At 34.6% G+C, this 15,114-nt stretch overlaps 1 protein-coding gene across 2 annotated transcripts in view; it reads right to left on the bottom strand.

Annotated features, from left to right (window-relative positions):
- The window catches only part of Sec71 (ADP ribosylation factor guanine nucleotide exchange factor Sec71), a 174,557-nt gene that overhangs the window by 15,526 nt on the left and 143,917 nt on the right, over positions 1-15,114 (bottom strand). For both annotated transcript variants that reach the window (XM_072543516.1, XM_072543517.1), the window contains one exon: positions 2,604-2,916. In XM_072543516.1, coding sequence (XP_072399617.1) covers positions 2,604-2,916 — 313 coding nt within the window. The remainder of the gene's footprint in view (positions 1-2,603; positions 2,917-15,114) is intronic.

Genomic DNA, 15,114 nt, shown 5'->3' with positions numbered 1-15,114 from the left:
TAATGAAGTTCCTACAATTTACAAAGTCATAAGAGATGTAAATAATAATAATGATTTACCAAATTTTAAGAGAACCACGTTTTACAAACTCTTACGAAAATTAAATTTTAAAATTCAAAAACGCGAAAGAAACAGTTTGCTACTCGACAGAAATGTAATTGTGCTATAGCGAAGAGATTATCTGCAAAAGATAAGACAATATAGAACTGAAAATAGAACAAATTATTACTTGCATGAAACATGGTAAATGCTGGCCATACAAATTCAAAAGTTTGGGTGGACGCTTCTGTGACTTCTGCAAGACGTGCATTTTTGGATGGGCTGTCGACAGGCTTAAAAAATCCCTCAGGTAATTCAAATTAAAATAAACTTTAAATTTTTTTATTATTATATTTAATATCAATTTTAGAAAAAGGTGAAAGATTGATAATCTGTCACATCGGAAGTGAGAATGGTTTTGTTTCGGATGCACTGTAAGCTTTTGAATCGAGCAAAAGTGGAGACTACCATGAGGGGATGGATGGGAAGTCATTTGAAAATTGACTCCAAAAGATTATACCAACACTGGAAAAAATGCCGTAATTGTGATGGACAATGCCCCTTACCATTCCAGGAAATTGGAAAAAATTCCCATTATGACTACAAAAAAGGCAGATATTCAAAATTGGCTTCGCTCAAAAAATATTCCCTTTGAAGAAACGTTGTTAAAACTGCAACTTTTAGAAATCGTTAAACAGCATAAAGGCGAATATAATAAGTACATAGAGATGAACAGGTAAGAAGCACAAATAGAACAGTGTTAAGGTTGCCACCGTACCACTGCGAGCTCAATCCAATAGAGCTTGTATGGGCGCAAGTTAAGAATTATGTTACTGCCAATAACACAACATTTAAATTTGCTGACATTAAAAATTTATTCCATGAAGCTATATCTGCTGTAACCATGTAAAAGACATGCAAAAGAAGAAGTAGAGAAAAAAATGTTAGATTTGGATAATAACTCTCGACATTGTAAATAATTTTTATATTTAAAAAATTGGTGGTAACTGCATATGTCAGTGTCAAAGTTTGTCTGTTTTATATTGTATCTTTAATTTACTAGTCCGGCCCTGAACAAACGAGTGTTTCAAGCGTGCATTTGATTACATCGTCCGTAGCTTGAAGTTGAATTTACTTTAGTTATAAAATGCTGACATTTCTTAAACAAACTGAACTGGATGAAGCGTATGGTGAGGTTTCAAAATTATGTGACTTAGTGATGACAATGCCTGCTACAAGTGCGTCTCTAGAACGAAGTTTTTCTGTACTAAAACGAATTAAAAACTTTGTCAGAAATTCCACAAGTGAGGAGAGGCTAGCTAACTTAGCGATTTTGTCAATTGAAAAAGAACTTATTAAAGAAATGTCTGAAAATCTCAGTTTTCATGGTCTGTCATCAAGTTTGCCAAGAATGACAGAAGAATAGAGCTGCACTACAAGTAAAAAGTTTAGTAAGTCTTTTTATAGTTTCATTTAATTTGCATCCCTTTCTTCAAATGTCATGGCACGCCATTGGCAACAATCATTATTACAACGACTAAACACTACCCTAATGATAGATTTCGTGGGATAAGATACTTATAGTGTAATGCCGGAATAATTCTAAACTCCAACTCTTTTCGATTTTTTTCACACCGACGACCTTTTGACTTAAACCTTTTTTTATTTAATTCGTATAAACTCAATGACTGCATATATGCAAAGACTCACTGGAATAAGTATCTTCTTCTTCAAGTGCCATCTCCGCGGTGGAGGTCGGCAATCATCATAGCTATTCAGACTTTTGAGACGGCTTCTAAAAAGTTCATTTGATGTACACCCGTACCACTACGCCTCCCTATGCTTCTCTTTCCTTGGATCTTTCCCTGCATAATCAGTGGGAGCAAGCTGTATTTCTCTCCACGTGTAATATGTCCGAGATATTTCAATTTTCTTGTTTTAATTGTATTTAAAATTTGTATTTCTTTATTCATTCTTCTCAGAACCTCTTTGTTTGTTATGTGTTCTGTCCACGATATTTTCAGAATTCTTCTATACACCCACAGTTCGAATGATTCCAGTTTTTTCATTGATGTCGCATTGAAGGTTCAAGATTCCATTCCATAAAATAAAGTCGAAAAAACATAGCACCTCGCCAACCTAACTCTTAGTTCCAATTTTAAATCCCTTGTACATAGCACTCTTCTCATTTTGTTTAAATTTGCTCTACTAGCCTTTTCTACTCTGATTTTGATCTCCTGAATGTAATCATTTGTGGAGTTAATCATTAATAATAATAAGTAATAAGTATACTGTAACGAAATAGCCCATCTCCGATGCGTGGTACGTGTCACAATTCTTAGAAGGATAAATCTAGAATATTCAATCGTTGGCGTTCTTAATAGCGCCTGTCTTCGATGCGCTTCCGACGGGAAGAATATAGAGATGGACTACTCCAGATTATTCTAGTACATAACAACTTGTATATATAAGCTGTATTGTTAGTTTAGTTGATAAGATATTATCGTGCTGTAAACTTATAAATTAGAGCCGTTCGTTTTATTGAAACAAGCTACAATACTTACCCTATTATCAGGCATCTTCAATAATCTAGTCATGACTAGCAATAGAAGAGAAGTCCACGCTTCCCTGTGGTTTTCACTCTGCAGCCTCAAAAAGTATTCTAAAGCTTCTTGGCACACTGTTATAAGTTTCGTTTCGATGACAGACCAGTGTTCCTGTCTATCTTCGTCGCAGTACATCTTGAAAAGTATCCTCATTAAACAAGCAAGACTCTGGGTTTCTTGCTTGAGAAGATTGGGTTTCGCAGAGCCTTTGTATCCAGCTTTCCACAGGAGATTTCTTTGATCATGATCGATATTAAATGCTTTGGCAAACCTTAACATACAAAATATATTAATACAAATAATAATCTACAAAAACATTGTAGACAAGATTAATAGTTATTTAATCAACAATTGTATTAATAAGGGCGATTAACAATTGAGATATTTTAACGCGTGAGAGGGGCGAGCGCGTTGATGTTCGAGATTGTTAATCGCCGTTTTAATTCACGAGTTCGTTACAAAACTTTTCCGTAGACCGTACTTTTCAGAAATAAAGATATCTTAGTTTAAATTTTTATTTACTTAACGATAAACAACAATTTTTTCATTTTTTCAGGCAGTAAACTTAGATATTTCATTTGCAGTTTCTGCCACTTCTGGTGGAGATAAATTAAACTCTTCGTCAATATCCATCTTTTGATTTTTCAAATACACAGAATTTTAAACAAAAAAAGTAAATAATGACATATAATATACAATGACAGATAGTACTAACAGCGGATAAATAGGTATATGTTTGGTTGCCTACACCACAGGTCACTGTCAATCACAGAGCGTTTAATTAATTTATGCAAGTAATGTATGTTGTGTTGCCTATAATGAAATCGTTCATTAATAGCAAATCATTCATTAATAGGGGTCATTAATCAATGATTTTGAGGGTGTTAAAATTGATTATAAATGGACGGTCGACGGAAAAAACAGTTAATAGCAGCTAGTCTTCGACTGTGGTTGTGTTCAGTTGTATTGTTTTGTTATCACGGTCGACTTAATCAATTGTATTTGTTTATTATTGTTATTGTTTTGAAGTGTTGTGGATACGACTAAACTGGTTGTAACTTTATACCAGATTTTTTAATCATTCTTTTGCTTTTTGTTTACTATTACCGACCCAGTTAAATATTGCAAATTTAACCCTCGACCATTGTAATGTAAACATAGCAAGGAAATAAAGAAAAAAAAAGGGGTAGTTACCCTAGAAAAGAGTAATAATTATTTAAATAATTATTATATATTCCAAATTGAATAAAGAACAAATAATTCGACATAGTTAATGTATACATTTCACATTAAACAAAGAATGAAAACTCGACCTAGTTTAAGTGTATTACACGAGTCTCAAATATCAGGTCGCCACGGTTGTTTAAAAGAAAAAAAAAATCACGTTTAAAAACATAGACCTTCGCTGGAAAAATAATACCACCGCCTGACCCGGTTTAATCACGGGGACTCAGTCAACAAAAAAATAAAAAACTCGACCTTGGTACTGCGATCGAAAATTGAGAATACGGACTCATAAAAAACGAACGAAGCGGGCCAGGGGAGAGCAGTAAGAACGAGGCACCTGAGAGGGCTCCAAGCCAGAAGCACGGGCGATCGAGGCATACGCAGCCCAGTGAGCGCGCTATTGTAACTCGACGGGGTAGAGTACCGTATAAGTGCCGGTATCTGGAGTTTCGAAAGTTCGTGATAGCGCGCGGTACTTGAACAGACTGATCCTGAATTCCAGTAGGACTGAAGGCGTATTCATTAGCTAGGGCCTAAATACGCGAAAGTAACTAAGATCTATATACTAACCCAAGGAATATATAATAATACGGATTGTCCACCCTTTATTTTCTTGCTTTTGTCTCTTCTCGTCTCCCTTCGCGCCAGATCGAATCATTATTGGTTATAATTGATATCTTGTTATCTTAGTTGTAGTATACAGTCTATTTAATACATTTTAAACTCGAAATTTGGTTTTATTGTTCTTCCCGGCCGTTACAGGTAGAGATTAGAAGAGTACACATTTTTCGCTTATGCAGTTCTCCGGCTTCTAAAGCAAGCCCATAGACTCAACTCTTTACAGGACCTGAGACCTAGAAGTCCTTAATCCCCTTTTTCCCAAATCTCCCTACCCTCCGTAAGCCGCGAGGGTGAAACCAGTCAGCTCAGACTAGTGGGACCAGTAAGCCTTGCCCCGCTCGCAGAGATAAGTATCCCCTAAGAATTGTAGACGCATCCAAGGATTTTGAGAAGGCGTCTTTTACAATGATGACAGCAGCATTTATTAGAATGGTGACAGTAGGGTTCCCGTGAATATTATAATCGGTTCTCCAATTATTTACAGTGGATCCCCTCCCAATTATTACACCATCAGCTACATTTGCGAGGACTGCTTTACAGAATTCCCTGAAACCGACAAATATAATAAATTACGTTGCAGTGGGGATTGTTGCAGAAATTTTTGTATGAAATGCTCTGGGCTTAATAAAACGACCACAAAAGCCCTAATGGACCAAAAATTTTTCCATCTAAGATTTTTTGTACATTATGTGACTTGCCAAGCTTAAAATATTGAAATATCCAAAAAATATCCAATTTATCAAAAAATCGAATAACTTTAGAGAACTTTGAAGCTGAAATTCAAGTGACTAAAAATCATTAAGACATACGATATATTAACCAAAAATGATGACATCTTACAAAAAAAAAATGACGAGATCCATAAAATAAATAACCTGATAAATCCTGACAATGTTTTAAAATCTATAAGGCAGATGGAACCAGATATTTTCGATATATGTCGCCAGTTTTTTCGGCCGTTCTGATTACACTATCAAGGTTCAAATCCAACACCGAAGTTCAATTGAGATTAAGATGGGTTTAGAAAAGATCTCTTTCAACATCAGTGAAATCTCTAATCAAATGAGGAAATCTTACCAACAAATTATCTGCTGTACCAACGAAAAAAGAAGTATTGAAGAAAAATACATTTTATGTCATCTCAGTACCCAAACTGAAGTCCCTCAACATGTCTAATCAAGTGCAGAGAAAAAGCCAAAAATTACAGAAGATAAATGTCATTATGTAGTTATTACCAACTTAACTCCCAATTTACACCCATATACAAGTTGTTCACTTTATTAAACAGAAGGTGGGTATCAAGGAATATATTAGATGTTATGCGCTCCTTCAAGATGCCGATACAGCGAGTAGTTCCTCATTCAAAATAGGCATAAAATCTAAAAACTCCATTGACTTATTATTTAATAAGGAAATTTGGCTACCTGGTCCATTCTTCCATTCTTCGGGGTCTTTCTTTGCTCCATACATTCTGCATTAGTTCGTAAATATTTCTGTATAGTGCCTCCCCAGCGTATTTTATAAGTTCTGCATATATTTCGGCATTATTTCTTTGCTCCATATATTCTATATTTGGTTATAAATCTGTCGTTTGCATATTCTCTCTTTCACTTCTGTATAGGTCAATTCTTCTTCTTCTTCATCTTGTTCTGCGTTGGTTATTGCTTCTCTATCCGTTTCTTGATATATTTCTTCGAAATACTTCTGCCATTTTTCTGCTTCTATTAGCTGTCCGTTTTCAGTTACCTAGTTTTAAGTATTGGTACAATGATTTTGAGTTGTGTCTTTTATTTTCTGTTTTTATATTTAACTCTCGGGAGAGCCTGGAACTCCTAGAGAGCGCGTCCCCGGGTGGCGGATAGGGGAAAGCCCTCACCATCATCAGCTGGCGGGTAGGTGGGAAATAAAATACCATCCGCGGACCAACAGGTAGGGCAGACGATACTCTTAAGCTGCAGTGAAAGCAAACCGTCTAGGAGAAGGAAAGCTCCAAAATCAAACCCTGGTCCTCCAAGTTGGGGGTTGGGGCATCGGGTTAACCACTCGATACTCGTCAAAAATGGTAAAGGTTAAAAACTCCAAAATCCAGCCTCGGAACCGGACTGATATACGACGACGAAAAATGCTACGGAACAGGAAAATGATTTTTGCGACATGGAACGTCCAAGGGATCTCAAAGAAAACTCCAGAAATCTTAGAAGAACTAAACAAAATGAAGATAGACATAGCTATTATTACGGAAACGAAACGGAAAGGACAAGGATCAGAAAACCTAGGTAAATACGATCATTTCTACACCGGAGTCACAAAAGAACGTAGAGCTCAACAAGGAGTCTCCATTATGATACACCGTCGCTTTAGAAAATACATCACATCATGGGAAGGTTTCAACGAAAGAATGATAAAAATGAATATATGTATAAAAGGATACAGACTGACCATTCTGGGCATATATGCAATCAATGACGATGCGATTGTAAATGTGAAAGATAACTTTTTTGAACAACTGAATGAAGAAATCACAAAGGTGGGTAACACAAGAGAAATAATAATCTTGGGAGACCTCAACAGCAGAGTCGGAAAAAAGAACAACGATAAAGTAGTAGGTAGATATGGAGAAGATAATACAAACAATAACGGAGAAAGGTTAATAGATATATGTGATCAGAATGGACTCAGAATCATGAATGGATATTTCCAACATAGAAACATTCATAAATATACGTGGACTCAGGAAACCCGAAACTTAAAATCAGTTATAGACTATGTCATCCTTAAACAAAAAAGTCGACTGAAAACAAAAGACGTAAGAGCATGTAGAGGACCCACTTGCGGCAGTGACCACTACCTCCTACGTTCAGATATTTCATTCCCACATAAAAGAGAACAGAAAACGCCGCAAGATAACCATACAAAGGAGCAAGTACAAGAAGTACGATACAATTTGAATAGTTTACACCAAGAAAGTGTTAGAAAACTATATAAACGTAGACTGGAACAAAAACTAATTGAAACGGAAGATAATACCAGGAATGTTAATCAGTTATACAAAACCATCAAAGAATGTATACACGCCGCTGCCCTAGAAGCACTAGGGCGATATGAAAAGATCGGACAACAAAAACCATATTGGTGGGATCAAGATATTTCGCAGGAAATAACACAGAAAAGAAAATTGTATCAAAAATATCTGAACACAAAAAATGTGGAAGACAGAATCGAATACAAAAGAATGCAAGCGATGGTCAGAAGAAAAATTTGCCAAAAGAAAAATGAATCCTGGGAAAAAAAGTGCACCATGATAAATACATACATTGGTGGAAGCCAAAGTTCAGAAAGCTGGAAACTGTTAAAAAATTTAAGAAACAACAAAAAAAGAGATATTATCCAGTCCATATCACCGCAAACTTGGGAAGAATACTTTAAAGATTTACTAACAGAGACAAGAGAGCCCTTCAAACAGATAGAGAACTATGGTTTACAAGGCGTCAGGCTGATAGGGTCACCAATCAGAATAAATGAGAGAGAAGTCGAAACCGTATGTAGACATCTAAAGAATGGCAAATCACCTGGCCCCGGAAATGTAGCTCCGGAACTCATTAAACATGGACCCAAAATACTAATTCAACGACTACGACAACTTTTCCAGGAATGCATAAATAAACATGAAATACCTGAGGAATGGAAAGAATCGCATATGAGCACCATCCATAAAAGGGAGATAAATCGAAACCTGAAAACTATAGAGGAATTGCAGTTACTAGCAGAATATATGGGAAAATAATAAAAAATCGAATAGAAGAAGAATACCAAGATATGGAAGCCGAAGAACAGGCTGGTTTTCGTGCAGGTCGATCTACAATAGACCATGTCTTCTCTATTACTCAGATAATTGAAAAGAAAGTTGCTCGTGGCCAAGAAGTCCATCTGACGTTCGTAGACCTTAGGAAAGCATATGATAGTATCCCGCTTGATAAATTATGGGAGGCACTGGGGAAAACAAATATAAATATAGAATTGATTGAAGCAGTAAAAACGTTGTACTACCAACAAACAACAAGAATTAAAACAGGAAATCTGATAACACCGGGATTCAAAGTGACTAAAGGACTAAGACAAGGATGCTGTATATCCCCAACATTATTCAAAATATACCTCGAAGCAGCACTCAACAAATGGAAGAAAAAATGTACGAATATGGGCATACCACTAATAGACTTAACTTTGTACACTCTGTGCTTTGCAGATGACCAGGTCATCATCGCACAGGACTCTGAAGACCTTAGTTACATGATGCGAAAACTATTAGAAGAGTTTACAGAGTGGGGTTTGGAAGTGAATATGGAAAAAACTGAGTACATGAGTATCGGAGGAGATCAACATAACCTTCTCGTAGAGGAAAATCAAGAGATCAAACTATGTGATAACTACAAATACCTAGGAGTAAAAATCACTCAAGACGGAAAATTAGATGCAGCCATTAAGGAACGAAATACACAGGGAAGGAAAGGCATAGCCTTACTAAACAGCGTACTGTGGGATAAAAACATTTCTAAAGACAACAAAAGAAGAATATACAACACCATAATAAAAAGTATCACAACATATGGATCTTTGTATTTTTCTCGATCCTCTTATTCGTTTGTGCTTAACCATTTTAATCTTGTTTTATTATTTTCTTCCGTTGCTAATTTACACTTATCGTCAAACTAATTATTTCTTCTTTTATTTTGCATTTTGTCAACCACTTTCTCTGCTGCATTGTTTATTCCTTGTTTGATTTTTTTTTCACTGTTCCTACATTCGCTGTTCTTGGAACTGCATCTCTGTATATACTTCTTGTACAAATCTACTTCTTACTTCCTTTTCTTTCAATTTATTTGCGTACCATTTTCTCTGTGATTTTCTCCTTTCATTCTTTGTTGTTTTTATGTTACATTTTGTAATCACCAGCATATGGTCTAAATGTTGGCCCCTTTGTGAGATCTAACGTCTTTTATCGATTGTTTGTGTCTTTTTAATCAGTACATAGTCTATTTGATTTCACTCCAGGCTTCCTGGTCTCACCCATGTCATTTTGTGTATTTTATGTTTGTTTTATTTTATGTATGTTTACTGCGATGGAAACCGTCTGCAGGAGGTTCGAAATGTGAATGTAAGTTAGAGGTTAGGTTAGAAGACGTCTCAATAAAAGAGGACTAATGGCAAGAAGGCCGACTATTGTTCCCGAATTACAACCCAGACACTGTAGAAATCGATTAATTTTTACTCGACAACACCAACACTGGAATATACAGGATTGGAACCGAATTCTCTTTACTGATGAATCGCCGTTCTGTTTGAAATCCTGCGATGGCCGAGAGAGGGTTTGGAGATGGAGAAATGAAAGATATGCCTAAGATTGTATGCCCCAGAGAAAAAAATTTGGCGGTGCTGGTGTCATGGTTTGGGCTGGATTCTCATTTGAAACTCGAATTGAACTTATTTTCATCAATGGCCTCCTGAATGGCTACTTTTTTTGCCGGACAGTGTATTGTAGATCAATATTTGAGTTCCACAAGGAATCTAAGTTCCTGTAGTTGGCTGTATACCATATATCTCAAAATTTTTTATTAAAAATCCTTTATAAAAGGTATATAATTTAAAAAACCCAATCGGGCTATATCACAAAACGTTTTCAGAATCCATATTCCATCATCAGTGTCTAGGTATACATGTATTGAGCCACTAAATATGTGGGTAAAAACCCGTTAAAAATTGTTTGTTTAAATTTAGTTTACATTATTTGGTATTAAATATTATGATGTTAAAGTTACCAGTGGATTTGGTAACATGGCGATGTATACTCCACATGAAGTTGCTGGTCCTGAGACGATGTGTCTACGAGGACTTGATGAAAGCAACTGTTGCTAAACAAACAATTTTTAACGGGATTTTGCCACATATTTAGTGGCTCAATACATGCATACCTAGACATTGATGATGGAATATGGATTCCGAAAACGTTTTGTGATATAGCCCGATTGGGTTTTTAATATATAATAATAATTTTTGCAATATTTGAGTGTTGATCATTTTTGATATCTTCCAAATTAATTAAGCTTACGAATTTTAATATTTCATCTGTATTTTCGTGAGAATCTAGAACTGGATTTCCGCTTAAACATTCTGCTTCTTGGTTATATTTTCTTGGATTATACTTTACTTTAAAATTATATTGAGATAAGTAGAATGTCAAGTCTTCCAATTCTTCATCAGTTCTAACTTTTATGTTTTAATTTTCTGTACTAAAACTCTTGATACAATCTAGCGCAATTAAAAATCATAATGATCACTATCTACATTAAATACATCCATTTTTTTCTCATTTAGAATTTATTGTATATTTTATAAGCATTGAACTGTACCAATTGATAATATCTAAACATATCCATCCTTCTAAAAATAATCTTAGAATTTCCATTTTATCGGTGTTATGATCGATTGTATATCTAGTACATTTACTTTCAAATGTTTGTTTTTTACTACTGTTTCTTTCTCATTCGAAATAGTTATCCTCTCTAAGATTTGTTCTAAAGCTTCCATTCAAACCCCAGTTGTTGACATTTGAGATTCTTTAGTGTGAGAACTTTACTGTTCCGGTAAAAAATTCTTGAACTGTATATTTCCATCTTCATCCATATAAACTTTCAAAGTATCTTCATCTAAGCTGATCCACACTTTTCTTTTAGTACCCCTTTTTGTTAACGCTCTTTTTACTTTTAGAAAAGCTGCTGTGGCCTGTATATTTTCTTGATTGGAAATATTTTGCATATTAATTGCCATTATAAAGATTTCATTATCCTCGGTCTCGGTTGAGGTTATGGTAAAGCTATCGTTTTATTATCACTCGATAAGGCCTTCACGATACACTCAAATTTTAGTTTTGCCATTTGTACTTAATCCACAAGGAAAATAATTCCTGCAGCTGGCTGTATACCACTTATCACAAAAAGAGGTTAATCTTTGTATATGGGTATATTTTATAAAAACCCTAAAAGGGCTACATTAAAAACACGAACGTTTTCGGAACAACAGTTCCATCATCAGGTTAAAATACCTAAAATAAGTATAGACCATTTAATTAAAGTAAACGTGGTTTAAAATTTTGACTAAGGTTAAAAAAAGCAAAATGGTTATACTTACAGGTTACCATGCCTGAGCCACGAAAATATTTGGGTAAAAATATGTATGTAAAAATATGAAAAAATATTTGGGTATGTTTAATATTTTAATTAAATTTTACTTCATGTAACATACACCCATGCTTTAAGTGAGTTCCAATGACCGGAGAGTAAACTTCTTCAAACGGACTTTAGCTGGTAACTGATTGACAAGATACCCATGAACGGTGTCAAAAACAAAATGTCAGTGTACCATGAAACAATATTAGTTAAACATAGGATTACTACAGCCAAAAGATTTAAAACTTGATGTTAAAATGATAACAGCAATCCAGATGTTGGGATTTAAAAAAATTTTTTTTTAATTATTTAATATTGGATATAAAAGATGTAAAATTACTGATGTTGTTAAAGGTCATGTTTGAGAGAGTGACGTATGCATTAGGCAGCTTATGTTACTCTTTGTCGTATGGAGTGTGGTCTAAAAAGTGTAATTTGTGACAAATTAGCTTAAATATATGGAATTGTCCTTTTATGTTGCTCACATCTAGGACAAGGAAAATCGAATAGAATATATTTGTAGCTAATGTAAGACTTCGTATTTAAATGAAATTGTTGAATACTGCTCGTATGGTAAAAAGGTTTAATATAAGTGAGTCCAAGAGATTGAGAAAAGGGATTAAAAAATCTTCCGGCTGAAGGAATTAAATTTAAAACATATGGAATTAATTTGCAATTGAAAAGGATGAGCTCCTCAGAGACTAGATAAGAATAAAAGTAAAGGAAATGACTAAAGAATAAAGGAGAGGGGGTTAAAGGAAAATAAATGAGTTAATCAACAAATTAGAGATAATAGAGGTCCTTCATGCTTAAAGCATCTAGCCCCTGAACAAAATATATTTTGGCTGTATTAAAATCGGTACATAAAAGCCTGAAATTTTATTTATGAATGTGCTGTACTAAGTTGTTGACTAATAGAGTGGAGCAATGGTTGATTAAGGGTTTTGGTAAAGTGGGAAATAGTGAATTCTGATGAATTGTTGGGTTGTGTTTAAATGGTTACTGAGTTTAGAACTAATGAGTGGATGGTAGATATATGAAATGACAGAGAACTAGCAAAAGAAAAAAGAATGGACAGGAATATGATGTAAGCGTGAAGATTGTAAAAATGATGGAATAGTGAGGTATGATAGATATGGTAGGTTATGAAGTTAACAATAGGGGCGGAAAAATTTGGAGGGAGGGTTGTGACAATAGTGTAAAGAGAATGGTTGTTTAAAAGCAACAATTGTTGAAAAGGATTAAGGTGTTGACGTTTATAGAGGAAGGTCAGATAAAGAAGATAAGGCGAATTTGAGAAGTGTGGGTTATGAGAAGAGTTGTCGGTGTAAGGGTTGAAAGTCACGGTTGAAAGAAACATGGCGATAGCCGCAGTTGGGGATTCTTTGCTTTTCTTTGATTATTTCCAAGTCTTCATATAGATCTAATTTTAGAAAAAAATTTTGAGGTATATTATGTAACAAAGAGACGTCTTCTGGTATGTTGAGGGTATGTTTATGTTGTGCAAGATGTTGTGAGAAGGTGGAAGTGTTCTCTCTTTTAGTGTGTTCTAGGGAACGGGAAGTTAGTGACCTACAGGTTCTACCTATATATGTAGCATCACAATCAGAGAACTGTAATTTGTAAACACCACTACGATCCATGTAGTTGATGCAATCTTTTGAATTGGTTAAACATTGTCCTAGATTGTTCAGGACTTTAAAAGAAATGTGAGTATTCTCAACAGATCTTTTTAGGATATATCTGATATCTCCGGAAAGACGTTCTTGAAGGTATGGTAAGGAAGCATAATGAGGTTTAATGGTCAAGTCTCTGGGGAACGCAGCCTCTCTCAATAGTTTGAGTTGCCTCTTATGAATAAGTTTGTTAATGAGGTTGGGGTCATACCTATTGTTGGATGCTATTTGCTTTAGAATATTGAGTTCTGTGTGGTAGTTGGATTGTGATAGTGGGATTGTTTCTAGGCGGTGAACATAACCATGGAAGGCTGCGTATTTATGTGACATTGGGTGGTTGGAAGATAAAGGTATGATATGGTCGGTTTGTGTAGGTTTCCTATAGATACTGAAATCGAAATGGTCGTTTAATCTGGTAATAGTGAGGTCGAGAAAATTAATAGATTGAGACGACTCTAGTTCCATAGTGAACTTTATGTTTGGGTGGATTTGATTTATTTTAGAGAGTAATAGATCAGCTGAATTCGAGTTACCTGATATGAAGACTAAACAGTCATCAACATATCGAAACCAATGGAGAATTTCAGGATTTTTCATAATGTGTGTAGATTCTAAGTGATCCATAAATATATCAGCTAGGAGAGGGGAAAGGCAACTACCCATGGCTAGGCCATCGACTGTCTGTAAAATTTACTATTGAAAACAAAAAAGTCTTGAGCTAGACAAGTTTGTAATAATTGAATAATTGACTTAGTGGTAGACATAGTGATAGAATTTGCTCGTAGAAGAGAGTGGACCAGATTAATAGTTTCTTGTTTGGGGACTGAAGTAAACAGATTGCTGACATCAAATGAAAGCATTGTGATGGGATGAAGATTTATTTGTTGGAGATTATTGACTAGATGAATTGTATTTTTGACTGTTGTTGAATTGTTGTTTGACTGTCATATTGTTAATGAGAAGAAGTTAATGAGAAGTATTCTCTCAAACATGACCTTTAACAACATCAGTAATTTTACATCTTTTATATCCAATATTAAATAATTAAAAAAAATTTTTTTAAATCCCAACATCTGGATTGCTGTTATCATTTTAACATCAAGTTTTGAATCTTTTGGCTGTAGTAATCCTATGTTTAACTAATATTGTTTCATGGTACACTGACATTTTGTTTTTGACACCATTCATGGGTATCTTGTCAATCAGTTACCAGCTGAAGTCCGTTTGAAGAGGTTTACTCTCCGGACACTGGAACTCACTTAAAGCATGGGTGTATGTTACCTGAAGTAAAATTTAATTAAATATTAAACATCAAATATTAATAATAACATTATGTACAATCTTTGTTAACCTTATATATTTTAAAGGGTTTTTACCCTAATATTTTGGTGGCTCAGGCATGGTAACCTGTAAGTATAACCATTTTGCTTTTTTTAACCTTAGTCAAAATTTTAAACCACGTTTACTTTAATTAAATGGTCTATACTTATTTTAGGTATTTTAACCTGATGATGGAACTGTTGTTCCGAAAACGTTCGTGTTTTTAATGTAGCCCTTTTAGGGTTTTTATAAAATATACCTATATACAAAGATTAACCTCTATTTGTACTTAAATTAAAAGCAAAAATTTTGTAATAATGTTTGATTCTCCAATCATCAAAAATTCATTAATAAAATTCAATTGAGTTTATCTGCAAAAAGAAACAACATTTGAAGCTTTTA

Source organism: Diabrotica undecimpunctata, chromosome 9, assembly GCF_040954645.1.
Source record: "Diabrotica undecimpunctata isolate CICGRU chromosome 9, icDiaUnde3, whole genome shotgun sequence".
Taxonomy (NCBI): Eukaryota; Metazoa; Arthropoda; class Insecta; order Coleoptera; family Chrysomelidae; genus Diabrotica; species Diabrotica undecimpunctata.
Note: the sequence above shows the minus strand (reverse complement) of the source record. Positions and strands in the feature narration are given on the sequence as shown.